At 40.2% G+C, this 26,830-nt stretch overlaps 1 protein-coding gene across 1 annotated transcript in view; it reads right to left on the bottom strand.

The window, feature by feature from the left end:
• The window catches only part of CPED1 (cadherin like and PC-esterase domain containing 1), a 152,007-nt gene that overhangs the window by 94,076 nt on the left and 31,101 nt on the right, over positions 1-26,830 (bottom strand). The window contains exons 4-7 of the mRNA XM_063323257.1: positions 24,312-24,418; positions 22,394-22,469; positions 10,327-10,483; positions 8,695-8,863 (exon numbers count right to left, since the gene is read on the bottom strand). Of these exons, the coding sequence (XP_063179327.1) occupies positions 8,695-8,863; positions 10,327-10,483; positions 22,394-22,469; positions 24,312-24,418 (509 nt within the window). The remainder of the gene's footprint in view (positions 1-8,694; positions 8,864-10,326; positions 10,484-22,393; positions 22,470-24,311; positions 24,419-26,830) is intronic.

Raw genomic sequence — 26,830 nt, 5'->3', positions numbered from 1 at the left:
CCAATGGCTGAAAATAAATATTTAGTCAGGCTGGTTCAGGACCAGCGGAGACAAGAGACAAATACTTCAGGTTAAATTCCAATTCATGAAAAAATCCTATTTAAACACGTTCAGGTTAGGTTTGACTCCTACAGATTCTACAGTATTCTCAGCAACTGATAGGGACAATGTAAACTATATGGATTAGGGGTGATAAAGTGTGAAAACCTGCAGCAACCTCAGGTTCTTGTGAGCGTGCCCAACAAAGATATATAAATATCTGTGTTCAACTGCAAAATATTAAAGTCACTGAGTCGAAGGTTTCCTCAGATGATCACCACTGATGCTGATTCTCTCACCTTCAGAAGAAACAGACTACCTGTCCAGCAAGATTCAATCTCATTGTTGATTGAATGTGATTAAAAGCAGCATTGAATAGTAAAAAGAGGACAGAATGGGAAAAAACAGCGGCAATCACAAGACCTTAGTCTGGGAGAAAGCTGACCTCTGGCTGGCAAATTTTTAAGCAGAGGAATAGGGATTAAATTTTAGTAGGCTGTAAAACTTGACGCAGACATGCACATATATTTTGTACAATGACACCATTGTATACAGAAACGCAAGACTTCTCAGAAGCTTGAAGACATTTGTCCACATGCTGGATGCATGCGGTTAGAGATATGATCCACATATTTATGTAATGCCTTACAGAAGTGTGTAAATGCGGTCAAATTACATGGATCAAGCACATATTTCTGTAAAGGCAGAATGAACTAGAAATATTTTTAAGATTAATTTTAACTCATTGACCTTTCCCTCACTGATAACTGCTTTTGCTTTAGGATAAGCCACTGTAAAAAAAATATTGTCTAACTCAATATTAATTTTACAATGCTTTTTCTCTACCCACTTTGACATCCACTTTTTAAAATCTGCAGTCATTAAAATAAGGTTTATGATCTCAGTGACATGGATCCCTTTAGCTCCTCAAAAAATACACTGAATCACTAGTTAAAGACCTGACACGCTGAAAAAACGCAATTTAATTGACAAAGGAATTCTGATTTTCAAGCTTCATGTACAGTGCCATGGGGCCTGAAGGAGAGTAGAAGAGCGTGGCACCCCCAGGGCTGGATGTTATGGTGACTGTAGTAATTCCCTTGAGAGGATTTTCCTCTGGCAATTTTTCTGCAAATGAATTTCTTATCAGAGATGCTGGGGCAGCCAGCTGAATGGTCAGTTGAGGCTTGCCCTGAGAAAGAGTATAGAAACAAACTGTAGTGATCTTTCTGAGATTGCCTTCTAGCTCAGTCCTAGCACAGTCTTGCCTCCTGATGAGACAAACAAGAAAGATTTTCCTTAACTAACCTTCAGAATGGCAATAAATGCAAACTTAAACCACCTGCCTTCACTGACTGCATTGATTAGCTTTTTGTTGATTGTAATAGGCATTCAGAGGCACAGCTCGCGTGACAATTCAGTGAGGTGTCAAAATCTGTGGAGAAATCCCACCCTACGAGACTACATGGGTTATGTTTCTATATGAGCTAAATGTCTAGGTTCCTTTTATACCTCACTGCAGAACACAGACTCCTGAAGAGCATGATTTATGCCGTCCTAAGGTAGACACCTCAAAACGGTGACATTAATTGCAATCTAAAACTGCTCTGTTCCTCCAGTGACTGTACAGGGAATCTAAATGAGACACTGAAGACAGGCAGGTGATATACCACGGGAGTGCTCACACAGCCCACCCACGGACAATAAAACCCGTGTGCCTGGAATATACAGAACTGCTTGGAAGGATGTTTGTCCCAAACTTATCATGCTCAAAAGGAAGGCAACCATCAGCAAGGTTAAACAGTAACCAGGAAATTACAAAGTGACTTTTGAAACAAGGAAGGACTCAGCTCAGAATATAATATAAAAGCAGCATGAAAATTTGCAGCAGGGGGAGGGACTTTGGGGTGGAAACAGTAGCAGTCAAAACCCGGCCAGGCACTGCCAGAAGTCAGCCCGTTGGCATCACAGCATCTGTAGAGACTGCAGAGAATTCTAGGGTGTAAGGATGGGCATGGGTCCAATGTGGGTACATGTGAAACGGGCACACACAAGAGCTGGAACTTCTCCAGGTGGTGCCTGCAAGAAAGGAAGCTGCAGTCCCAGGAGAAAGGGGTTGTGTTTGTAGCCCATGCTACTTGAGAGACAGGGTAAAGGTGGGTGAGTGGGTAGGCGTGACTACTACTTCAGAGGGTATTTATAGAAGGACCTTTAGAAATATGCAATGTTTATTAACATTTTTGAAGCATCTGGTATCATGGTTTACCTGTTCTGTAACTGAAATTGTTAGTGAGTGTATTATTATTAGTGGTTGACAGTGAATTACATACCATCAGTTAGCCACTTCTGTCCTGGTTTTGGTTAAACAACGTGAAGTGATAATTTTTTTCCTGCAACATTAGCTCACCTTTGGAGGTGTAGCTGAGCTCTGAACTTGCCCAAGAGGCAAGGAGATAGAAGATAAGGGGCCATCAGGGCTACTGAGTAATTCAGTGTAATTTTGAGGTTTACATTTCAGGATTTGGTGAATCATATTTTGCAGGATTTGTATGAATAGATTTGAAAGAACCTCACTGGTTCCTAGTTGTAGCCTTTAAAACTACATGGCAGAGTTATCGGGATGATACCTGAAAGCAAGGTTTACATCTGAGGAACCAAAGCATGACTTTTGGTTTCAAGAAATTACTCTCTTTGTAGTAATGGAGGGCGTCCTCTCCAGATTGTTCTGCTATGCATCAGAGCTGTTGCACTCTTTCTGATCAATTGGATCCACAGGGTTCCAAAAGACTTAAGGTAACGCCTCTCCTTGAAAATAGCTGAGGATATTTCCACTTGAATTAATTCAATCAATCTCTGATAACTTTTAGTATAGGCTCTGTACTCTCAGTTCATTTTTGTACATTCAGTCTCCTTACTGGAACTACATTTGATGAAATCTCTTCACCAAGTCCAAATGCTTTTGGGTATAAGTAGTCATTCATAGATACAAAAATACTCTTTTGCACACAAACAAGAATCTCTTTACGTATGGAAGTATCTAAATATCTAAGATATCTGCAAGAATACAGACTGATTCCTCACAGAAGGCCAGAAAAAACATATTTTGCAATGAAGCTATTTCCTATACTGCCTGCTAGCACAGGCAGACCTCTCTACTGATCACAGTATATAGAAAAAATTCGTAAGACATGTAATGGGAGAAAAATGTACCCATAATCAAAACAATGGTTCCAGAATACATCACAGAGAAAACAGTGCAGTAATTTATCATAAGTTTATAGTGTTAGCTGTAGGTAGGTCTGCTTATTCCGGCCCTGATTTATTGTTATGATGTGCCATTTCTCTGCAGCTCTAACATGGCTTTTGATGAAGGGGGAAACCACAGTATTGTTCAGCTATTTTATACAGTAAATTTCCCACGTATGTATATTTTTTTCTTTACATAACATTTTTTTAAGGGATATAAATTAATAGTTCAGGACAAAAAAACTTCTTATCCCTTAACACTTTTATAACTTATTTACATGGAGGAGAAAAGGCCATCTGAGAAAGGTTTCCTCTAAAGATCCTTGCTGTTAAGTACAAAGACAAAAAGCCACTCACTAGCTCCAGCAACTACAAAATTAGATCCTTTGACTGAGACTGAACTAAGGATGGTTTCCCAACCTTGCATCAACTTCTTAGTGGAAAAGTAAAGGTGATTTACTAACGGCATTTCTCAGCTTGCTTTGAGAAGCAGCAGTGGATCAGTTTGACTAAGGGAAGCTGGAAAGCAAAAAGGGAAAGATGAGAAGAAAAATCCGGATAATGGGAGGTAGGACTAGGGAAGCTGGGAGCCACAAAGGGGCATGCTTACAGAGCTGCCTGGATTGAACAGCCAGAGGAAGAGGATCCGTGGACCAGGAGAAGTGCAGAGAGCTAAGGGCCGGGATAACAGCATAAAGACTTACTTATGACACAACCACGTTATAAAGAATAATCAGCCTAGAGCTCTATCTAGCTAAACTGGGGTGTTCATAATGTGAAGAGCAAAAAAGAATTTTAACGTTATTTGTGCACTGCATAACAGATTGGCACAGCCATGGAGAAGATAAAGAAGGAAGGATTACCCCTTCTTTCTCTTAAGACAAGAATTAGGGATATGAAATTAAGTACTCAGGTAGAAGTTTTAAAGCACACAAATATACTTTCTCAAGCAATACATAAATAATCTGTAGAGTCTCATTGTTGCAAGATATTAGGAAGACCAAAAGCATTAATGGAGAGAGTTAATACAGAATTGCATGGCATAAAAGTCCACTGGATCTTATTAAACAAAGACATATATTCCACTCCCGGTTTTGTGTTTCTAACCTTGCAGATTACCAAAAATAGCTATAGTCTGTCTAGGGATGAGTACCACTTTACGCTTGTCGTGTTACACAGTTTCATGATGCTTTCTTCCCTGGTTGTTGCCAGAAACAGAATGTCAGACTAAGCATGTCTTTGATCTCCCCCAGTCCAGACAGACTTTCATTCTTTTATCAGTGAAGAGAGAAATGATAGGGCTCTAGATACTGTGAGGACAGAAAACAGAGATGGTGTTTATGTTATGCTCAGTCTCCCAGGAAGAGATGCGTTACAGCATTTGATTCTCTACACAGGCTACTTGCAAGAACAGTGAAATGCATATGCTAAATTTTTACAGAACTTAATAAACAGATTTAATTTTGTTCCCAAATAACCCTGCAATCTAATTCAATAAGAGTTGATGGTGATTTTCCTTTGTATTTTCTCCTGCTAAGTGACAAGGCAAGAATATAGAATTCAAAAATAAAACAAAGGGAAAAAATTGTGAGCCTTTCTGCTGTTTCTAAGCATTTGCTCTTTATCTGCCTGTGTGTTTGGATCCCATCTCACAGTAAATAGCTGTGGCTATTACTTGAAGCAGTATCAAAACTGGCCACTTGAGGGCAATACTGCAACCTAATTTTCACACTGTTCGGCTCTAAGCCAGACCTCCATGTCATATTAAGAGATATATTTCCTGGGTAGGCAAAGGTCCAGTTTTATTTGCATATATGTTAAGTATAAAAAATATTTCTCTTTACTCAAGTTTCACAGTGCTTAATACACAGAGAGAGAATTTCAGGAAGAGTTACAGTGACTTACACCACAGCAATCTTAACAGCAAACTGCTTTAATAAATTATGTTTACTTCACTGGACAACTGGAAAAGCGCTTAAGAGCAGAGGTTCAGCTGAGGGTACTGAGGGTTATGCAAGAACACCAGTCAAGGAATTCAAATCCAGGAGGCACCTGACTGACTATTTTGGAAGAGTAAAGGCAGGATGAGCCAGAGTGGAGGCCGTGGGAAGCTGCCAACAGCACAGGAGACCCTTCCCAGGTGACACAAGACGCAGCACAACTGAAGTCTATGAAAGTGCATCACTTCATTAGGAACAGGGACCAGATTGGGAAAGGTTAATGGCAGGGCAAAGGAAGCACTTCACAGTGTGTTAAACCTTGAGATAATTAATCATAAACAACTGTTTTGCACACCAGCTTCTATAAAACAGAAAATTATTCAGGGGCCAGCCTTCTGCTCACATGCATCATGTCAATTAACGCAAAGGGAATCGTTGCGTACATTGACAGAGGCACATCCCTTAATTGGTACCATATGCAAAATAGAAAGCTTCTATTTTATTATTAATTTTTCAAAGCACAGATGGTCTAAATAAGGGGTTTCCAAATTTACTCAAGGAAATAAGGCTATTACGCAAGTTTCATATCAAAACATTTATGTGGCAGAAAGCCATTCTCTCCCCTGCATTTCCTGCATCTTCCCAATCAGGGCCCAAATGTCGAGTTGCACTTTTGCCACTCCTTGACTCCACACAAAATCCTCACGCCAGCGCAGGATTTAGCTGCCTTTGCTTTCTGAACTGAGATACTAAAATATGTATAATCCAGAGAAAACCTGGCAGCTGGTGAGCAAAACACACTTGAACTCTTCCTGAACTGCCATTTGGCCAGTGCTTATTCAAGGAGTCATGCTGAAGCCTTGCCACTATGATTAGGGTAAGTAAATCTGAGTTGTAAAAATGATTTAGAACAGTTTACTAACAAAGAAGCAGTGGGGAATGCAGTATTATTTAATTCATGAAACTTCTGTTTTTCTTTACACTGTTTCTCTTAATCATTTGATATTATCTGGTAGCCCATCTCCAGTCTTCTTAAAAATCTCTCCTTCATATATACCACATTCTGGTTGTTTCTAGCAACCATAAAGAGTTGTTGTACGTAGGGGATCAAATTTTAAACTTAACATACTGATTTTGTGATAGTGATGTTGTAACTAAGTTAACCACAATTATGGATCCATTTCTTATCGATAATAGTTCAATTATACTGGTATAAGAAAATTTGCTGACCAGAGGCCTATGTACACTGAGGAGATCTCTATTGTGCAACACTACTGAAAGCAGCACATCTATGATGGCAATGCAACAAACTAAAATTATTCTCATCTGTTCATTTAAAAAAAAATAATTCAGTCAGCTGATCTTGGGGAAAACCACATCAAACACCAGCAAATTTTTCCAGACCAAAGTCTCTTCTATGGAGGTGTTCAGTCCCCAGTGACACCCATGGGTATTCTGTTAGTCAGCAGAAGAACAGGTCTTGGAGATCCTTTCTGTCATTATTGACTATTGACAGGTTGGAGCTTCACAACCTAACAAACAATTTTCTGTCCTACACAATGGAGATGGCAGAAATTCAAAGCTTAGGAGCTTTCTGGACCAGGTTCCTTGGCTGGTACAAATATGCATAGCTCCACTGGCTACTTTGGCAGAGGAGACCACTCTGCTGGCACTGTAGATGCCACTAGCAACAAGTGACACTCCATGAATTCCCAGTGTCTCAGTTCTCCTGGAGACTCCCTCACTCCTCCCAGCTTCTTTATAGGCCACACAGTTCATGCTGAGAGGCAGGCTTCTACACACCATTTTCCATTATTTTGTTAATTTGCATTTCAATCTATACATCACTAAAAATGTGCTTTCTGTGATGCCTATTTTTTGTTTATTCCTTGCCATTTTGACAAGTCTGCCTAGAGCTGTGGAATATATAACACCACAGCAGCAGTAACCAGATTGGAACTACTGTAGATGTGCTGCTGCTTCTATCTATCATTTTTATTGCTTCTTCAGCTGCCAAAGTACTCTGTAAATGGTGGCTGGCACCCCATTCAGCCTAACTCCCTCAGTGGGAATTATTTTACAGAGCCATATCACAATCACTAATGACTACTAGCCTTTAAAGTATGTCTCTACTTCAGATGCAACAGTGATGCTGCTGGACATTGTGCTATTTTAATAAACATAAAACAAAACTGGACCCCAAGATTTGAAAGCGAGTGACCATTACTCTTCCTAAATGTAAATAGAGGAAAATAGATGGCAAAATAATATATCTCCATGGGCTTCCACAGCTTCTGAGGGGTGAAAGAAAGAGAAATAGGTTCATCTCACTTAATTTTGGCAATCTAGAATTTGGCATGTTCTCTAAGAATGTCATAGCCCGTGGAAGGAAGTAGACACTTTTAGCGGAAAACTCATCTCATTCCAAAATTAGAGTTTAAATCGGGTGGGATGATACATTCTCTAGAGGTGTCTGTTTCTCCAATAACTAGAATTAGATAATGAGCTTAGACTAGGCACTTAACTTTGAGAGAGCTAAAATTGTAGAACATACCAAATGGCTGGCATCATCAGTAGTCCTGACAGTGACACCACAGCACACAGACTGATTCAAAGCCAAGACCTGCTCCTACCCTAAGAGGGCTACGTGGGCAAAGTGCACCCATCCTCATGTGGCTGCTGCAGGAGCTGAGCTATGCGACCTCAAGAAATCACTGCTACTTTGTGACTTTATTCCTTCAAAAGGAAAAAGGAAAGGGGCAGCCACAGAACTGTAGTTCCTTCATGAAGACCTGCCATGTTGCAAGCACAGTTCCTTGCTGAAAGAACAAAGGAATGAGAAGGCATGTTTGGAAATCCATAGGACTGCTGAGCAAACTAGACATCAAGAGAGACGGGTCTCTCCAGGCACTTGGAGATGTCCAGCGTTAATCCTATTAAGGCACATGTGAAACATCCTTCTTCATAAAACCGGGACCACAGGAGGCCCACCCTCTTCATGGAATACTTCCTTCCCCTTATTTAGAAGTGCCCTGACCCTCTTCCATTCTGTTTTACTGCACCTAAAAAAGAAATCTAAACAAACCATTTTAAATATTTACTTTGCTTTTTTACAACACTGTCAATATCTGGGCAAAAAAACATTACTGCATGACAGCACCCGCACTGCTGTACTTTAGAGAAAACCCCAACCTCGCTGCTCCTGTCAAATGTCACCAATAAAAACGGGCTCTGAGGCAAGCAAATTCCCGGACCCTTCATAACCCCCAATGCACAGGGCAACTCTTCCCTGCTTCATGAAGCAAACCCCACCCATTCTGAGAAACAAAAGCTGTACATTAGGAGAATATGCACTGTCAGCTGTGGACTGTAAACAAAGAAGGGGGAAAAGAGAAGAAAGGTATTATCTGTTTTTCTGTCTCTGTACTTTGCCTGAAAGATGGAAAAATTAGGAAATGAAATGTTTTACCTTTACGGAAAAGTGCTTCTTCTTGGGTGGATGCCAGACAGTGGTGGTTGAATGAATGAATGCCCGCAGAGGCGTTAAGGATGTCACAAGCACATATGCTTTGATGATGACAGAAAGGTCTTGAGCTTTAAGGATGTCCTTGTGGTCTGATGAAGCTGACACTTGATTCCTGGAAAGTAATAAAAATACATAGCATTAATGAAGTGCTTTTGCAAATGAGGAAAATGAGCTATAAGAAAATAGTGAAATGGTGAAATTAGCGGAAATAGGGAATTAGCCTTTCTTTCTCTAAGTAAACCAACACAGTAGATGAAACCAAGCCGGATGGAACAAAGTTTTACATCATGTGTTTTTATTGCTTTCAGTATTTTTGAATCTTAATTCCCATACATAGAAATTAGCTATGTTAGGAGGGAGTTACGTTTGAGAGTACATACGGGTAAATGCATTGTGGGCATATTATAATTGTTGCAAATCCAGGACATTTAGTGTGAAGGTAAAAAAGTTAAAGAAATCCAAGCAGTTTAAATAACAGAAGTGCACAGTCAAGGTACCCAGATTTAACACTGATTTGTAATGAATACAGAAAAAACCTCTGAACAACCCTATGGAAAGACTGCACTATTGTTAGTACTTTCTTCAGTGTAATAAAGGGACACAAACACGTGGTACTGCATACTTTCCCTAATGAAAGCCATAAACTATAATTCCAAACATTATGAAAGACCATGACACCTAGGAATAACCCATAATAAATCAGGTAAACATAAAAGAATTATGAAAGCTAACTTTGTCTAGGAAGTGACGTGGCACTCTAGCTACTGGCCTACAACTCCCACAGCCCCCACAAAAAAGAATCAGCCACAGAAATAGGACAGAAAAAAAACAAACCTAAGGGAAAAATCTGTTATTTAAAAGCTCATTACTTGGGAAAACCTGAGCTATACTTGCGCGTATTCACAAATATGGTTATTATTCTGCCTGTTAAAATATCAATCTACCTCATAGCAAATGCAATGAGTAGATGACTGCAGAAATTATGGGTCTCTCAGACTGATTACTGGTGAAAGACACAGGGCTCTCTCTCCTCTCATTTCTGTGTAATCTTTGGCAATATGTGGCCTTTCCAGACCTCAATTTTGCTATCTGTTAAGGGAATCTAATAGTATCTGTCTTAAAGAGACCTTTTTTTGTCCTCTGCAGAATGGAGCATAGAATTTGTGAGTTACTGTAACATAGGAAAGAGCATTTGCACAGACAGTTCTCAAGTACTTCTTGGTTCTTCACTTAAGGGAGGGTCTCTGTGCAAAGGACTACGTACGTGTGTCTGTGGTAGGGGCAAGGCAGGGATGGGAGCAGGAAATAGCTCAGCTGTTCTGCGACCTAAACATTCAGGGGTGTCTCTGGGTCTGTATTTATCTGTTTAGGTGTTTCAGTGCCCTCAACATAAAGACTTACCTGTTCACACATAAAACATTCAAGCTTAGCTAGTACAGAAACAAACATTATGCAAGGATAAGAGATGCAATACATCCACATGCTCCCCCCATGCTACATTCTGCGTCCCTGACTCCCAACTAAAAGCACAATGAGGCACTCCCAGTTTCTGAGGGTGGGGTATCATTAGCTTACAACTGTGTGCTGCTGCTCTGCTTCCACCAGTACCGCAGACGGGCAGTACGTGTCTTGTCAGTGCTTTCGCCGCCCTGGGACGTGTTGCTTGCGGTGCTGGCCCTTGACAGCCCAGGCTGGCCGGAGCACTCTGGGGTGATGACTGGGAGCTGCAGGTCTGAAAAAGTACCAAAGGGATGAGAAGGAAAGCCAGCAGAACATTGAAAGCAGTGGTCAACTCCTGCTATTAAGGATAAAATGTGTAAAACACAATAGGTAGAGAGGAGCTACTAGCATCAGTTGAAAATGTAAATTACAAAATGCTGAGACTGTAACCCTTTTTGGATCTGCTAGCAGAGAGCTTTACACCCACCAAGCACCCCCTTCCAGCTGCAAGCTCAGAGGCTGAGCTGCAATTCCTGCTTTACAGGTGAGTGCATGAGCGCTGCACACAAAAAGCATCCCCTTCCCCCTTCTTCTTAACAGAAATCCTTTATTTCTAAATATAGAATACCAAAAAAGTTTGCTTCTCATGTAGCTCTGATGACAATTAATGGGGGTAAAAAATTTATTTGACTAAGGACCAAGGGACTTTGCCACTGTAATCACACAGACAGCTCAGTAAATAGCCACATATCCTTGTTTCTAGGTTCACTGTTTAAGGCTACATTTTCTAGCTACTGAAAGCTATGGGAGGCTCAGTTCTGCCACCAAATGCAGCGAGAGCAGGACTGATGTACCAGAGTCCTCAAGATTACTGAGGCATGTGACTATTAATAGTAATCAAAATATTGTGATGTGAGATCAGTCAGTGGGTGGCATGTATTTTCTGCTTTTACCGTGATGATAAAAAAGCACAGAGCCCTTACGTTATGTCATTATTTCATGTAGGGTTGTTTCCATTAGCTCTAACGCACCTCACATTTCAAGTTCTTAAGTAATAGTCAGGGGAAAGTCAAGCTGTTCACATTATTCCCAAACCTTATTACTTATCTTTTTAATGACATACTGCACCGTGCTAATGTTATGAATTTATTTGTACAGCTTCTCTTTTAATGCATGCACTTTCCACTTTGGTGCATGAAATGAAAAATGAAACTGAAGTTGCATTTCTGGTGATGAGCTGTGAGCAGCCACTCAAGGAAAAGAACTATTCTTTTTCATACAGATCCTGTTAAAATGACATTGTGATTGTCTGTGTTTATCGGCTGTTCATCAGATCAGCTCAGTTCAGCCTTCCAAGCTAAACTGGGATCTAAAATTAATCTGGTCCTTTGCCTTACATGCACGCTTTAGCAGGATTAAAGGCTTACTAATCAAAACCAGACCCTTATTAATAAAGCAGCTCACGTTCAGATTATACTCTCATTGGCATCTTTGTGTTGTGCTACGCATTATAACTGATTTGGACTTTGTAAGTGACTACCTGTTTGCTGGTGGTACACAGACAAAACAGACTACTCTCTGCCTACTTGGCTGTGCAGTGATAACAGGAACAAGCCAGTAAACTCCCATTAAGTGATTTACGTAGCAGACTTGCTTCTGAATATGCACAGGGAGCATAAATCAAGTGCTTTTTCTTCCATATCCACCCTGTAAAGACACAACGGCATTTCACTATGGCAATTTCTGCCCTCTAAAGAGACAACGGCATTCCACACAGTACCAATGGTCTTACTGCAACTACTCCTATGCATCACTTTAGTTACCTAAGCGAAGTGCCTATATAAGCAAAATAGTATTCTTAGGCTTTGTCTTTAGGCAATGGAGGGAGAAAGAGAGAGACAAGTCCTTGGAGCACTAAGAGAAATACTGGTTCTGAACTGCTCTCTGAAAGGGTCTGTTTTTTCACTGACTATGCAAGAAAACTAAGCTACTTACTTGCAGCTGCAAATAATTTCTGGAGTGTAAAGTTTGATCATACAGCTTTGGTGTTCAGGCAAAACCAGAATTAAAACACATAAAGGCCCTTCACAGTGCACCGATGACTTCAGAGATCTTTTGCTGATTTATCGTCACACTGGTAAAAAGGCAAGACGCAGCGCTCTGCTGTTGCATCTGTCTATGGAGTTCTGGAGCTAAGCCCTGTTCCCCTGTATCTTGGTACTGCAGCACATCCAACAGGAACAGCCAACAACTCCAGTTCAGATCTCATGGCCTACCTCTTCAAACAGCAGGATACTGATCTATTGACCATTAGTGGCACTGAAGTCACACAAAACCCAATGAATCCCATGACAGCAATTCAAGTTATCCCCTTGCCAATGCTGCCTAGGGGGGCAGACAAGAGACATGTTGTCCTACCTTGGTGGCTACAGTACACAACTGAAAGGAGGCAGAACTGTGCTTTCAGACCAAGCTCCCTATAACACATACACCTTTTACATTAGGCCATAGCTACATGACACCACTAACAGAACCACACAAAGGACAAGAACGACAGCTCTGCCCTTCTCAGCTGATCATCTGAAAGCCAAATTATGTCAAGGGTCCACATTTTTCAGCAATTGCTTCAGTTAAAATGACCATAATGTTGAGAAATGCACAAAACATAATTTCCTTATTTAAAAGAAATCAAATATTTCACTGAAAATAAGAACAGGGCAGCAGAGAAGGGCTGTTCAGCTCATTACTCAAAAGAAAGTAGAGTGTCATTTCCTTTTTAAAATATGGTTTTAATTGTGTTACTAAGGGAACAAGTAACCAATATAGTATTAATTCACAAGATAGAGTCTGAAAAGAATGAGATGAGGTTTGTACCTATATTTACCCCTCTTAAATGAGAGTTTTAGCTCTTTAAGGGAAATAGAAAAGATTACTTTAACATTAATTTGTTTCTCACTACCCAGTGAACCATGAAACAGATGAAAAACAGCAATGTTCTGAAATTCTCAAACTACTGGGTAGAAGATCCTTTGTATTGCCCTAAGGCATCCCAAAATGCCTCAACATTAAAAAAATGGAAAACTCACATGTCTTAAAGAAGAGAAGGTTAAACAAATTCAGTGTTGGTGATTAACATTGAGAACTAAAAAACGGGCAATGCTTGTAAATTATTTCTCGTGCTTTAGAGCATCCTGTTTGCATGGTGCCTTACACACCTCTGTTGATTTTGTGTTAGCGTACACCCAGCAGACAGCTCATCGCCGGGTGGCTGGAAGAAGGAGAAAGGGGAGTGAGACTGTCACAAGGTGCTTGCTCTTTTGAGAGGACACACAACATGTACATCATCAGGCAGAGCTAACGAGGGAGTGACAGTCCATCACTTTAGTAAATCTACTCCTAGTAATCAATGAATTCAATTATCATAATAATAAAGAGACGTCAGTAGCGCTGAACTGCAGCACGCTCGTCTGCAGCAGTTCTCATGGCAACTCTTCACCTGGTCTTGCACTGAAAAGCAGTAGTACTGTTCATTAGAGCTGTAAATTTCTTAATCAACATTATCATCAATGAAAATTAGCCTGCAGTGCCTTTACTGTTTGCTGTAATTGCCATGTTTTTCTGTCTTGAAATCACTCTACAAGCTGTTGTTAATTAACTAGTCTTTTTGAAGTATGTAAATAACATCAACATTTTATAATAGAAGAGGTGAGGCAGGCTCAGTAGTTGGTATGTGTCAGGCAGCTTGGGAAACTAAGTTAAAAAGAGCCCCAGCATCCTAGTCTCATGTCCAGATTACACCCCCTCTTTCAAAAATCCAGATCTTAATATCAGTAATTTCTGTAGCAGACTCTAAAGACCAAAAGAAAAAAAGAAAAAGACGTAAATTAGAAAAGAATATTTTCCCTTTTAAAGTGGCTATGCAGTAATTGAAAGACTACACAAACTACAGAAACTGCTGGTTTTCCTGAGGAGCCGCTGCAGGCTTTGCCTCAAATAGCTTTTGCTGCCACCATTTGTGATGATCCAGTGTACAGCAAAGCACCTAAGGCCAGATACCTGCTTTCACTTAAAAAAAAATGCTTCACTTCCTTGAAATTCTGGCTTGAAGAATGTTTCTTATGCTGACATCTCTGAAATGGTACCATTGAAAACACCGACAAACAGCACCACTTTACCTCTGCCTAAAGTGTTCTCCATGATAAAATTTTGATGGGTAAGGAAGCCACTACAAGATCTCAGTCGAATTCACACATTAGCCCTCTAACCACAGCAACGGGTAAAACATAGATCTGAGGCACAGGAACAGCTGGGGGGCACATGTGAAAGGGAGGTATAAGATCAGCCAAAGCAAGTCAACACCTCTAGATCAAAACAATTAAGCACCTCTTTGTCACATGAACTGGTGGTAGATATTGTTCTGTCAACTGCAGTCTCTCAAAGTACCACAGAGTCAAACAGATCAGTTGACAGCGACAACTGATATCTAATGCAGCAGCTACACTGACATCTAATGAGGCCTTTCAAGTATTTTACACAGCTATGACTTCTTGCTCCCTCTCCCCCCGTCTCTGGCTCCCAAATTATTTACTTGTCTTTGGCTCAGAGTTCTGAAGTGTAACATGAGATTCAACCCATATGCAATAAAGAATAGCTGATTTAAGAGTTACAACGTGTGGCTGAGCAAAAGGTTTACTGATAGATAGAAGTACATTTGGACAAATTAAGACTTCGTGGAGCAGAGTCAGGTCAGTGTTGACTCGGCTGCGGCCATGTGGACTGTTGATAAATGGAACGCTTAGGTTAACATGAACATCTGGTGACCTGCAAAGGTAATGAATTCAGCAGAAGACCCTACTGGCTGAACTAAGTGAGTAACACCCAATTGAAAGAAAAGGAAACAGAAGATGGATGAGAATGTGTCCTCTTTAGCCTTCCTTTTATGTTATCCTTTGTTGTTACAAGGAGGGTTATGATATGGTTTTGTTTCTTAAATATTTTAACTCAAATAGGCTCAATAGATCAAATAGGCTGTATTTTACACACATCAAACATGGAGCAAGGACAGATGGTTGTTTAACGAAGCACAAGGGTAGAGATGGATGAAATGCAACTAAGGTGCTGTGCTTTGTCCTGAGCCCAGCACAATGTCCGTTTCTTTCATGAAGGACATTGTAAGCTCAGGACATTTGTACTTGCGGAGTCTTCATCCAATTGCTTTTCTTTTCAGCAGGAAAAACATCACTTTAGAACATGAAAGTCCATTAATCCTGAAAGTATGCAGGAGACTTTCCATCTTCATAGAAGCCTTCTGAACTTCTTCCTAGATTTTCATAGTGGTAGTCTGTCTCTAGCAGGAGCCTAAATTCTCTCACACAGGAAAAAAGGAGAATGGCAGGCACCTCACATCATTTCTCAGCAGTTTCTGCAGCACAATATTCAGCAAGGACTGATAACAGGTCCTCTCCGCCTGCCTTGCAGGCTTGGTCTCGGACAGGGCATCTCGGTGAGTTAAAAGAACTTCATATTGCATCCTGTGCTGGGATCATCCATCTGCCTGACTGGCACGGGATGCTGGAGCACAAAGAGCTTATTTCTGAAACAGACGGGGCAAACTGCATTGCTACAACCTGGTCCTCTTCTGGTATTTACAGCTGGGCAATTTTCCAGCCATTGTAGGTTGGAAAGGTGTGTTAAACAGCTGCAAAGATTGCTTCACATCAGGAGATGCTTAAAAAGCTTTCACAGAGTCTTAGGCAGATTTCCGAGCACCTCCAGGACTAGAAGATTTTGGTCAAAATAAAGTCTACTATCCAGTACCTTTTGCTCAGTCATGTATAGAAACCTGCTCTAAGCTGCATAATCATGAAAGTAATGAACATTAAAAGTGCATTTTTTTCATTTTTCAGTGTTGATTTTGGAGGATGGATGATTTCAATTGAACTGCTGCCGCTACATGCCTTGAGGTCATTGCAGACTTGTCACAGAAAGCAGACCTATTCCATTTAATTGCCTCCTGTTATCCATTTGACCTATGAGATGAAAAGACTCTGAAAAAAAAAGATAAGTACTCTCCTATGGCTTACACATTATGCCTTGAGGTTGCTACAGAAAGAGAGAGAACCTTTAACACTCAGTTTTATAACCTATGGATTTAGAAAAGGGTGGCTGTGAAACTCAAAGCAGATGCTGAATATTTGAAGGAAATTAGGACGACTAGGGGCAATCCTGGCCCCCAATGAAGTCCTGGCAAAATTTCCACTGATTTCACAGGAATATGGTTTCTTCCTTGATAGTTAACACTCCTGTGATGGTTTTGACAGGTGTTATTAGCTTCATTTGTGATGTGCACATTGCTGCAGGTTCAATATCCCACCCACTGCTGACTATTGATCCAGCTGTCCTTAAAAGGTTTTCATATTCAGAAGATGCAGTGACCCCTCCCTCTGTAATACAGTTAATCTCAAAATAAGCCACCCTGAATATTTAGAATGGGGAAATGTCAAACTATTAGTCATTTCTAGACATTTAAACTATCTAAAGTATGTTTAGTATTAAAAAAAAAAAAGTTTATAGTGAAGCAGATCTAGAGGGAGAAGAATTTAAACTGTGAGTTGGAATGCACTGAAATTCATGCTAAAAAGCACTTGTGAAGTTTCAGTTATAAAGACAAAGCGCAACATTTTGAAATGTACATGTTGCTTATTTTCCCCTTCAAAACCATCAGCAAATACAACTTCAGTTTAGATTAATCATTTACCATGGTTTTTTGCTTCTCTGTTTTAGCAGGTGCATGGAAAACAGTATTTATTAAATATAGTGATTGCTTCTTCATTCCTAAAGCATCCTCACAGTTAAAAGATGTGGGGGTGAGGGGGAGGAGGGGGAAGGACGTGGTCAATATTTGCCAGAAGGGTTGTTTCTTCTGTGTGCACCCTTCATACTAGAATTTAAATTTACAGATAAGCTATAAAACTCTGGAAAAAGCAACTCAGTTGCTCAGTTACGTGATTAGAACCACAGCTACAATTCTGTACTAGTAACAGGGTAGAACATGGAATAGTATAGGCCAAGTAATTAAATTCATTTAGCTGGTTTACTTCTTTTAAGTGTCCTCATATTGGTTATTACAGAAGTACATTTTTGTCCCAGCTGAGATCTGACCCTGTTGTAAAACAAAGAAAATCCTGCCCCATGTAGTTTATAATCAAATTAACTCAAAGGAATCAGATGCTGATTTTATTGGCCATTCTTGAAGCTCTTAGCAACTTCAGTAGCAGAAAGGTCACAGGCACAAAACTGATCACAACTGGTGTGCAGACATTTATAAGGGCCAGCTGGAAAAGAAATGCATTGCCCTATAAATAAGCATGTTTCTGTCACAGAGATGTTGAATTATTATAAGAGAAAATAAATTTAATCTAGAATTTCTCTCTTACATAGGTGGACCAATGACGGTTTGCTTCCTCCCCTCACCTCATCACCCTTCCCACTGACTCCACAGTAACCCAGGGACGCTGGGGACAGGCAGGGCAGATTTGCTAAGCAGGAGAAGCGGAAAGCTGGAGTGGAGTTAGCAGCAGGCAGTAAACATATCACACAGTGAGAGCACAGGCAGACATCTGGGTTACAATGGCTCTCCCTCCCACCCAATTTCATTAGAGTCATGCCTATCCCAAGACCTTCTGTGTGATTAACACCATGAGCCAGCCCTGCAGGTGACCAAGTGAGCATGGAAGGCTGGTAGACACTCACACAGTCTCCGCACTAGTGACACTAAACAACAAATGCAGAAGGGAGGCATACAGCAGAAGTAAGACTTGAAAAAGAATTGGTGATCTTGATGGGTAGAGAAAACAGCTATGCACGGCACAGGCTGGGCCCTGGAAGTGATGAAGCAGGACAAATGCTCGTGTGGAAAGAGAGACTAGCCTGGACTGCTCAGGGAACAGGAAAATCAGGGAGGCAATGCTGTAAGCATTCCCACTACTTTCTCAGGCAAAACATGTCAAAAAGTGTATTTGCTGTGCATACATCAGGATGCCTTTCTTGTGCCCTAAACTGAGACCGGGCAGTTCTGTTGACATTGTGGACCTTAGTCTTCTCCATCTCTCAGCTGAGAGTAGTTCCACGAGGCAGCCAAGCCCAGTTGTAACTGTACCTGTGGTGGGACACGAAGTATAAGCACCTGAAATCTCTTTGCCAGTCATTCTCCAACTTCCAAGGGCTTCTAGGTTTGGGTTCCTTGCAGGAAGACTTAATTCACAGATCCCTGCAACAGCTGCAGCTTTTTCTGACCTGAGCAATAAATGCCAGGAGCCTTCCTTGCTCATTCAATAGTCACCCCAGAACTTTCTCATGGCCCAAGTCCCATATAGTGAGCAGACATCAGGAACCTGAGTAAAAACTGGGCCAAATGCCCTGCAAAAGCAGGAGTAAAACCAATCTTAAGACTGAGCAGCCCGTGCTTATCAGTGTGTTCTATGTTTAAGATCCATTACCATTCTTATGCCTCATCACAAACCTACTGCCACATGTGCTTATCCTCCAGCAACTGCTTTCATCTCTTTCCTTCTCTTACTCACAATTTATCCACACACATCACATATTTTTGCCTTATTTGCTTCTCTAAATTCTTCCTCCGGTCTGTCTTTTCTAACTTCTTTTCTCCTCCCAGCTTCTCTCCTATCTCCTAAACAGGAGTCATCAGTGGCATGTGCATAAATTTTCCCCCCATACAGATAGAGCCAGTCTAAACTTTCAGAGTGACAAAAAGATTTTTCCATTAAAGAGACAAAGCAAACAAACAAGCACTGACCTGATATTTTCTACAACTAATTTTCTTTTCCATATCGATACAACAGAGATATGAAAAGGGGCATGCTCCCTTAAATACAAAACCTAGCAGCAACAAATAGAAAAACATCTTTTTTAAAATAACCTTTACCCTTGTACCCATTGTTTATCAATATCACCCCTGTCATACATACAGTAAATCCAGTAATGCCATCCTTTCCCCTTGCTGCCTGATATTTCTTTCTACGATGTAGTGTGTCTTTAATTAGATCACATAATTCTTAAAACAGAAACTTTGTGTTTTCACTTTTACAGGAAATTGCTTGGCTCCTTGGAGGGGCTGACTAAATGACAAACACAGTAATAACAAACCAACTGATCCTCTTCAACAGGAATTGCAGAGAAGCCCTGTTGACTCAAACACTCAAGAGTGAAAGTACGTGACTGATTTGAAAGGAAACAAACTTCTGTGGAGGAAATACTGATGAAAACCACTCTTTCTCCAAATAATTTTAAAATTGAGGATCAAACAAATCCTAATAATTGGCAGCTTTGCAGTTGGGAAGAAAGGTCTGTCAGAGGATGCAAGCAAAAGCAAGAAGTGGAAACAGCCGGCTTTATTGGATGAATGGAATGGGAGGAAAGGATGTGAAATCTTGGCTTTATGTAAAGTTTGCTTTAATTTTTTAAGTTTGCCTTAATTTTTTATGTTTGCCTTTTTGTCCTCTTAACGTGAAATCAAATTATTTACCCTTCTGATCCTAATTTCACCTTCTATAGGTGAATTTCACTAATAGTAAATTAGATGTCACATACCCAGTGATACTGAAAGGGATTAATTTCTGGATTGAGACACTTTGAGGTCTAGTCTATGCAAAGACAACCCCCTGTGTCGTCTTTGGGACGACATCTAATGGGAACCATCTAAGTTCCCATTCCTGTTGGTGGACGTTAGTGTAGTCTATACAGGCAGTGTGGAACAATTCAGCTAATACTAAATTCTGCTGAAAGTAAATGCTCTTTTTGGGCTTGCTCACTCTGAACTGTACTTCTGTTAGTTTTGGTAGCTTAGATACCAAGTGTTAAATTCAGATGTCCACACACAGACACCTACTGCCATCTAGGACACCATAGGATATCCCTCTGAGCCTCCAGCTTCTGGACCAGACAGACATAAGTTCTGTGCCGAATCTGCCCATCCTACTGGGCTTCCTGGACTCTCCATGGTGTCTCAAGTGGCATGAGACCCTTGTGTTGAAACAGCTACCTCAGCCCCTAGGACACATGCTGATGTAGAGACTCTGTGATTTAAGAGATTAATTTTTTTATTTTTATTTTTTTACTTTAAGACACTGCAGCTAATTAGGTTCAAGATCTTTTTTACTGGTTACTGGTAAATGAAAGGTGAAGGATGGGCCTTTTTCTATCCAACAGTCCTTCAGCAGACTGCTAGGATAATCCTCCTTTACTCGGTGGGTAGGGCTCAGACCCCTGCTGCCAAGCGCACCTACTACTTTGATTTCAATGGGATTTCAGCATCAGTCAGAATGGCTTTCCTCTTTGTAAGGAAAGCACTAATAATATAAGTATGGAATAAGATGTTTAAAAATGTCCCTTCCCTAAAGAGGGGAAAACACTGGACAGCTTAACAGACTGCATACACAGTGGCTTCTAGCACAGTTTATGGACACCAGTGAAAATGTGCATATTTTAAGGGGAAAGCTCTGTGTGTGGTGAGTGCCTCTTGTGTTTGTGGTTTTGCGGTAGCAAAATAATAAAACTACCGCAATTGGCCTTTCTCCAAGTAGCAGGGCAAACCAATGTTTTTTAAAGGCAGTCTGTTGCAACATGAGTAGGAACTACCAGTTCCTGAAGTCCTTGAAATTTTCGGAAATCTGCTCAGGTTTGTCTGAAACTGGTACTATATCAGAATACTTTCTAATTCACTTCCCAGTGAATTAGTGCAAGGGAACCAAGGCACTAGGCATCACTGAAGACATACTTAAAACTCAGCCAAAACAGAATATGTCACTTACCCGGTGTAATATGACTTCACAATAAAGAACTCTCACAGGACCTGTGTAGATGTTCCTCATACTGTATGTTCCTTATGATCAGTTTTGACAATTTACTGCACCAGGAAAATGAAAATGTCCAATTTAAACTGACCCTCAACATACAGTTCTTTAAGGGAAACACTTCACATAAGCTTTAGATATTGATCAATCTCTAGATGAAACAGAAAAGAAATTAAAAGGGAAAATATGGTATGCTTAGGTTAGGAACCACCCAACCTCAACTGTAGTCAAGCATCCAAGTGTCAGGTATTTAATCTAAGCTACTTGTCTAGGCTCCATTTACAGTCAGTGGTGACCGGAAATTGGATAGTTAAGTACATGCAGAGGGTAATTCAACACACCTACTTTAAACACATAGTTTAGGATAAAATAAAGTAATGCTTGAAGGTTCCCCTTACTCTCCACTGGCTTAAGGGGAAGACTAGAATACGGGTGCAGACAATACCTGACTTCTAAATGGTTAAATGAGATGTAATGAATCCTTTCCTTATGTGCTAAGTATAGCATAAATAAAAAGTGAAAAGAAAGGGGAGGAGAGGGAAGGGGGGAGAGGATCAGACCGATCAATCTTCTGTATTTGGCTGCAAACAAGGCTAAAAACTAATGGAATAGATGCGAGGTTGGTTGTTACTGTAATCCAAAACCAAAAAGGACGAGATTTTTTAATAAGCAAAGTTTATATAGAATAGATCATAAATCCAAAATAGCATTGATGTCGGATATTTAGTGGTGTAACTGAGATCAAAATGTGTCCCTGCACAGTTCAAATAGATCTAATATGGTGCACAACAGTTTTTTTCCAGTTTCTATTCAAAGCTGAATTTCACCCATAGTAAATTAGAATTCGCTGGCAACTGGCCCATAACCTTTAAACTTTTCTGGTTGATGATCTTAATACACAAAGGCTTTTTATCAGTAAACTATGTCTGGATGGGAACCAAACTCCGTCTCCTACTCCTTCTCCATGCCACAACATTTTTGTAAAGCTGAACAAACATATTACACCGAACCCAGGGCTTTGAAGTGTAAACACCAATATACTACATTAACACAAAACAGTCCAAAAATAAGACACTTAGAGCCAAATTATTTCTGCAGTATGCAATGGCTAAGCAATGCAATATCTTTACCTGAAAAGATACTGCATGACTGTAATTTGTATTTAAGTGGTGCCTGAAATGGATTCTCATTCTTGTTTCATTTCTTCACCTATGCATTCATGACTAAAAATAAAGAGGAATTGTAAGCCTGACAGTGTCATTTCAGAGATTTCCTGTGACAGCTATTAAGGGACCATCACCACATATGCAGATTTGAAGAAATTAGGTTACCTGAAAAAGCTTTTGTGATCTGGCATAATCCCTCTTTTCTGCAAAGGAAATGCTGGATTTCTGGAAGTAGGTTTACCTGTATGTAAAAAGAGACATTTTAATGATTTGATTCAGAAAAATGCTTTTTCCTGGAGCCTTCAATGAGTTTGTGTTTAATTTATCAGAGACGCCTCACGTGCAAAACTCCTGCCAGTGTCAGAAGCGAATTAAAACTTTGCCATTCCTGCAACGTGGGATAATGAAGTTAAAGTATGGGCTCTTCCTCCATGGCCATCACGAAACAAAATTTTAGTCTTTCAGTCTCCTCCTGGCTGCTGAGTTTTCACCCCTTCCCTGCCCCCTTTTCAGTTTCTGCAGCTTCTCTGTTCTCTGCCAGTTATCAATCACTGTCTCCCACTGCATGGAAACAACATGAATTGCTGTGCTTGGGAAGAGTGGTAAGCTAACCTAGCTAAACCACATCCAGGCTCTGCAACAAAGAACTGTGGTGCACCGTGGTATGGACATGCCAACAGCGAGTAATGTTAGTCCAATATTTAAAGTTATCCGGAGATACGGGCCATCTGGTTTAAGTCCCTGCTGTGCTGCAGACTTCCTGAGGGAACTTGGACAATTCCTTTGATCACCTTATGTCTCAGTTATTCATGTGTGAAACTTCTGGGCATTGCTGAGTGCTGTAAGGATTATTATATAGCACAGTATTAGAGGCTCAGATATGATAATATCGGTAGAATGAGCAAAAAGCAGTTTGCACAAGCCTGGGGTGTTCTATGATCTGAGATCTGAATCCAAAACACATATATTTCTAGCAAACTGGAACGGCTATAAAAATTTCCCTTTGATTACACTTAGATAAGGCATCCTGTCCCAGGGAACCCCAGTGTACGTGCTCCTAGTTCTGACTTCTGTGGACACGCAGTGATTTTTTGCATCCTCATAAACTTCATACTTGAACTAAATACCTTTTAAAAGTAGCTGTGTTTCTCCCTGTTCTTCAGTTCAGGGACTATACTTTGTGGTTTTGTCATTATTATATTTCAAGTACAATGACACAGATAAGCCAAGCTTTATCCATAGTTTGGTCACATTTTTCCAAATAAAGCTCTCAGTTTAAATCACTTACATAGTTTCAACAACAAGTCAGGTGCTTATTTAGACATTTGCATATCTAAGTAACCTAAACTGTGCCCACAACATACTCAAAAAACCCCCCAACCAACAGTCCTGAAAATATCAAGAAATATTGGCACCACTGATGCTTTGGACTGTGAGTAAGCAGATTGCAGTGCCAGAAAAAGGAACTCCCTGGAGGCCCTGGAGAAGGACACTGGTCCAGCTCACACATTATCAACTGCAGGAGCACTGTCACTGTCTGCAGACATGCCTAAATTATGTTTACAAAGGAGCAATTAGACTAGATGAAACTCAATAGTGATATAAGATGTGAAGCCTAAGTTAGTCCAGCTATCTTCTGCTTATGCTATTATTCTGTAACACTGCATGCATTGGCTAGTGGTTTCTCCCCATTTCCAAATGCTCTTTTTCCAATAGAGCGAATTGCTTAAATTTCCTTTTGACTTCTGTAGACACTTTTGCTGCCTGACATGCCAGTTGAGGGTTCAAGTTCAAGCCAAAGAAGATAAAAGGAAAACTTGACACTCAGTTGTAAAAATGTTCAGTATTTACACTGAAATACTTCCATCCAAAATAACATACTATGTCCAAATGAGAAATTGCTTTTGATCACTGGGTGTGATATAAAGAAGAATGAAATGTTGGTATCTGACAAGTATTTCTCAGTAGGTAGGAAACATGAAAAACTTTTTACTTGCCGTTAAACCTTTTGTTTTTATGAGTGAGTGCTGAAAATTAGCCCTGTCCTGTCATTCCCACAAAGTATAAGACAATAATTTCGTACCTTTTGGAATAACTCTAGATGATGCCAGTCATCTACTTGAATGCAGCCAGTACCATCGTTTTTTCTGGGAGATAAGCAGATCAAAAGATCCCAAGGGCTTATACGACCTATCAGGAAAGAAAAGAAAAAAGTATATTGAGAAAAAGAATATCATGCAATTCCTATTTGAACAAAAAAAAAAATACTTAGAGACAAATCCTGAGGAACGGCAGACTGTTGTAGTACTAAGTACATGAACAGCTACAGGTGCCAGAAGGGGAAAAAGACATATTCACTATCACAGTTCAAGGTCTGGAACTATATTCAGGTATTTCACAGTTGGCACCTCCTGTTATACCTGCCTACTGATGTCCTGTCCCTGGGTGTCTGATCTGTTTAGCATTCAGAAATGAAAAAGTTCAATAACATGGTGCTGCTTTAATTTGTTCTTTTTTCTGAACTCCTCAACATGAATACTTACAACAGACATCCCTGATACGCAGCGTGATCTTCTGAGGTCTTCCATTATTGGTAGTAAATTTTACAGGAAGTAATATTGGTAAGGCTATTGCAAACAGCAGGAATTTCTAGCCTGGATTTTGCTGTAGCAGCTCTCCAAATATTAGACACCGGATTGCCAACAGCTAGAACTGGTGTACAAGTGGGAACTAAGTTGCAATGAGCAAGTATCTAGCTTCTGAGCTACCTCTGATTCTTCCTTTCTGGGGCAAAGCTGACCTGTGAGACCATGGGATTCTATTATCAGGAAAAAAGCAACACCAGGCTCAGAGGTAGCTGCTTGAAGAAGTGACAAAACTAAAAACACCATTACAGGTTAGAAGATCTTGGGATTTTGCCCACAGTGGTACAGTAATGTCAGTGTAGCTTCAAATGAGCTTAGTCAGCCCCCTCAAGTGGTTATTGGTTTTCTTCCATATACAGCCTTCATAAACTGGACTAGTTAGAGATGATGGCATCTCTCAAAAGATTAACAGAATCACTACATCTGTTGAGGACACCATGAATACGTTCATTAATGGGTAAACTATTTCAGTGACAGGATGACAATTAGGAACGAAGAACTTCCAAACAGAAAGGGCAGCCAGAGCAGCCGTACAGCATCCAAGGCAGGGTATAGCATTAGGTCACAGCGCTCTGCCGGACAGCTATTTCAGTGACTGGTTGGTTGGTTCTTTTTCCCAAGGTTGGGAAGATTAAATGCATTTTGTTTCATTTTATATTATCCATCTGTGATACCTTCCTAATTTTATTAGATTACTCCCTAAATTAGGTCCCACTGACAGCCTACAGAGATATTTACTTTGCCTGATTTCCCTCTCCAAAATGTAATTTTTTCCTATCCCAATAGCAATTGCAAATGCCAAGCAGGGTGAAGATTTCTCTTAAGGAGATTTAACACTCAATTTACATTAAGTACAGTAATGAACTGATTGTGCAGAATGGGTCCAGGACCATGAAAGTAACTATAAGCTTTTTAATATTTGTAAGCAGTGCAACAAAGCTGAAGAGTTGAATTTTTAGTTACGCTGCATGCATTACTGTAAAGAATCCTTCAATTCCACATTACGAGAAGCACTATTACGGAGTAAACATAATTAAGGCACGTGAAATTTAGGCAAGACAGATTCACTACATGCGCCTTTGTGAAAGAAACAAACAACAACCTGCAGGGAGATAAAAATGGCACAGATAGCAAATGAAACATTAAAGAAACGTACAAGCAAATACTTCATTTAAGTGCAAAAGATTGACAGTGTTAACAACCTACTCGATGACCTCACCAGCTATGTAATTATCAGATAAGCAAGATGTTATGCCTTTGACTAGTAAACACCTTTGAATAAATCATTATAATTACATATAAAGCACAATGCCTAGCTGTGTGCAAATTGAAAGGGAGCTGGAGGGAAGTCCATTTCTCAGAAGCAGTTCATTTCCTTCCCTTGTTTATTGTTACACATCCTGGCCAGGGATGAATTTGATCCCTGACTCCAAAGGATATGCTGCACTGTCTATCATTTGCCTTTAGGACACAGCAGAGCGATCGATATGAATGTGCCGAAAAGAAGAAAAGGAAAAAGGGCCCTCAGACCTGGCATGTTTTTGAGCCAGTGCCCAGGAAGTAGAACAGTTAACTGCTAGGAAAAATTTTTCAGGAGGGGTTGAATGCCTGCCATTATTTGTATTTTCTATTTAGAGTAATTAGATATCTAGCCAGTTATTTCAGCACAGAACAATCAGAACCGAAACGCCTATTTATAGAAAACAGGAGACTTCCTATTAGAAAAACAGCGTACACCTAGTGCTGTCCCTCAGATACAGGCTGACAGACCAGGCTGACTTCTATTTAAATGTATCAATACATTCCTCACCAACTACACCTGAAAAGTTGTTCTTGGAAAACAAAAACAACATAGGCATGTGTTACAACAGTTATTTAGTTTTGGAACAGACTCCTCTGTGAATAGATATAGCCTAGAAATTGCCCGTGTCATTCCTCTCACAGTTTAGCTTCTTGT

Source organism: Chroicocephalus ridibundus, chromosome 1, assembly GCF_963924245.1.
Source record: "Chroicocephalus ridibundus chromosome 1, bChrRid1.1, whole genome shotgun sequence".
Classification (NCBI taxonomy): Eukaryota; Metazoa; Chordata; class Aves; order Charadriiformes; family Laridae; genus Chroicocephalus; species Chroicocephalus ridibundus.
The sequence above is the reverse complement of the archived record's forward strand: the minus strand, read 5'-3'. Positions and strand labels throughout refer to the sequence as shown.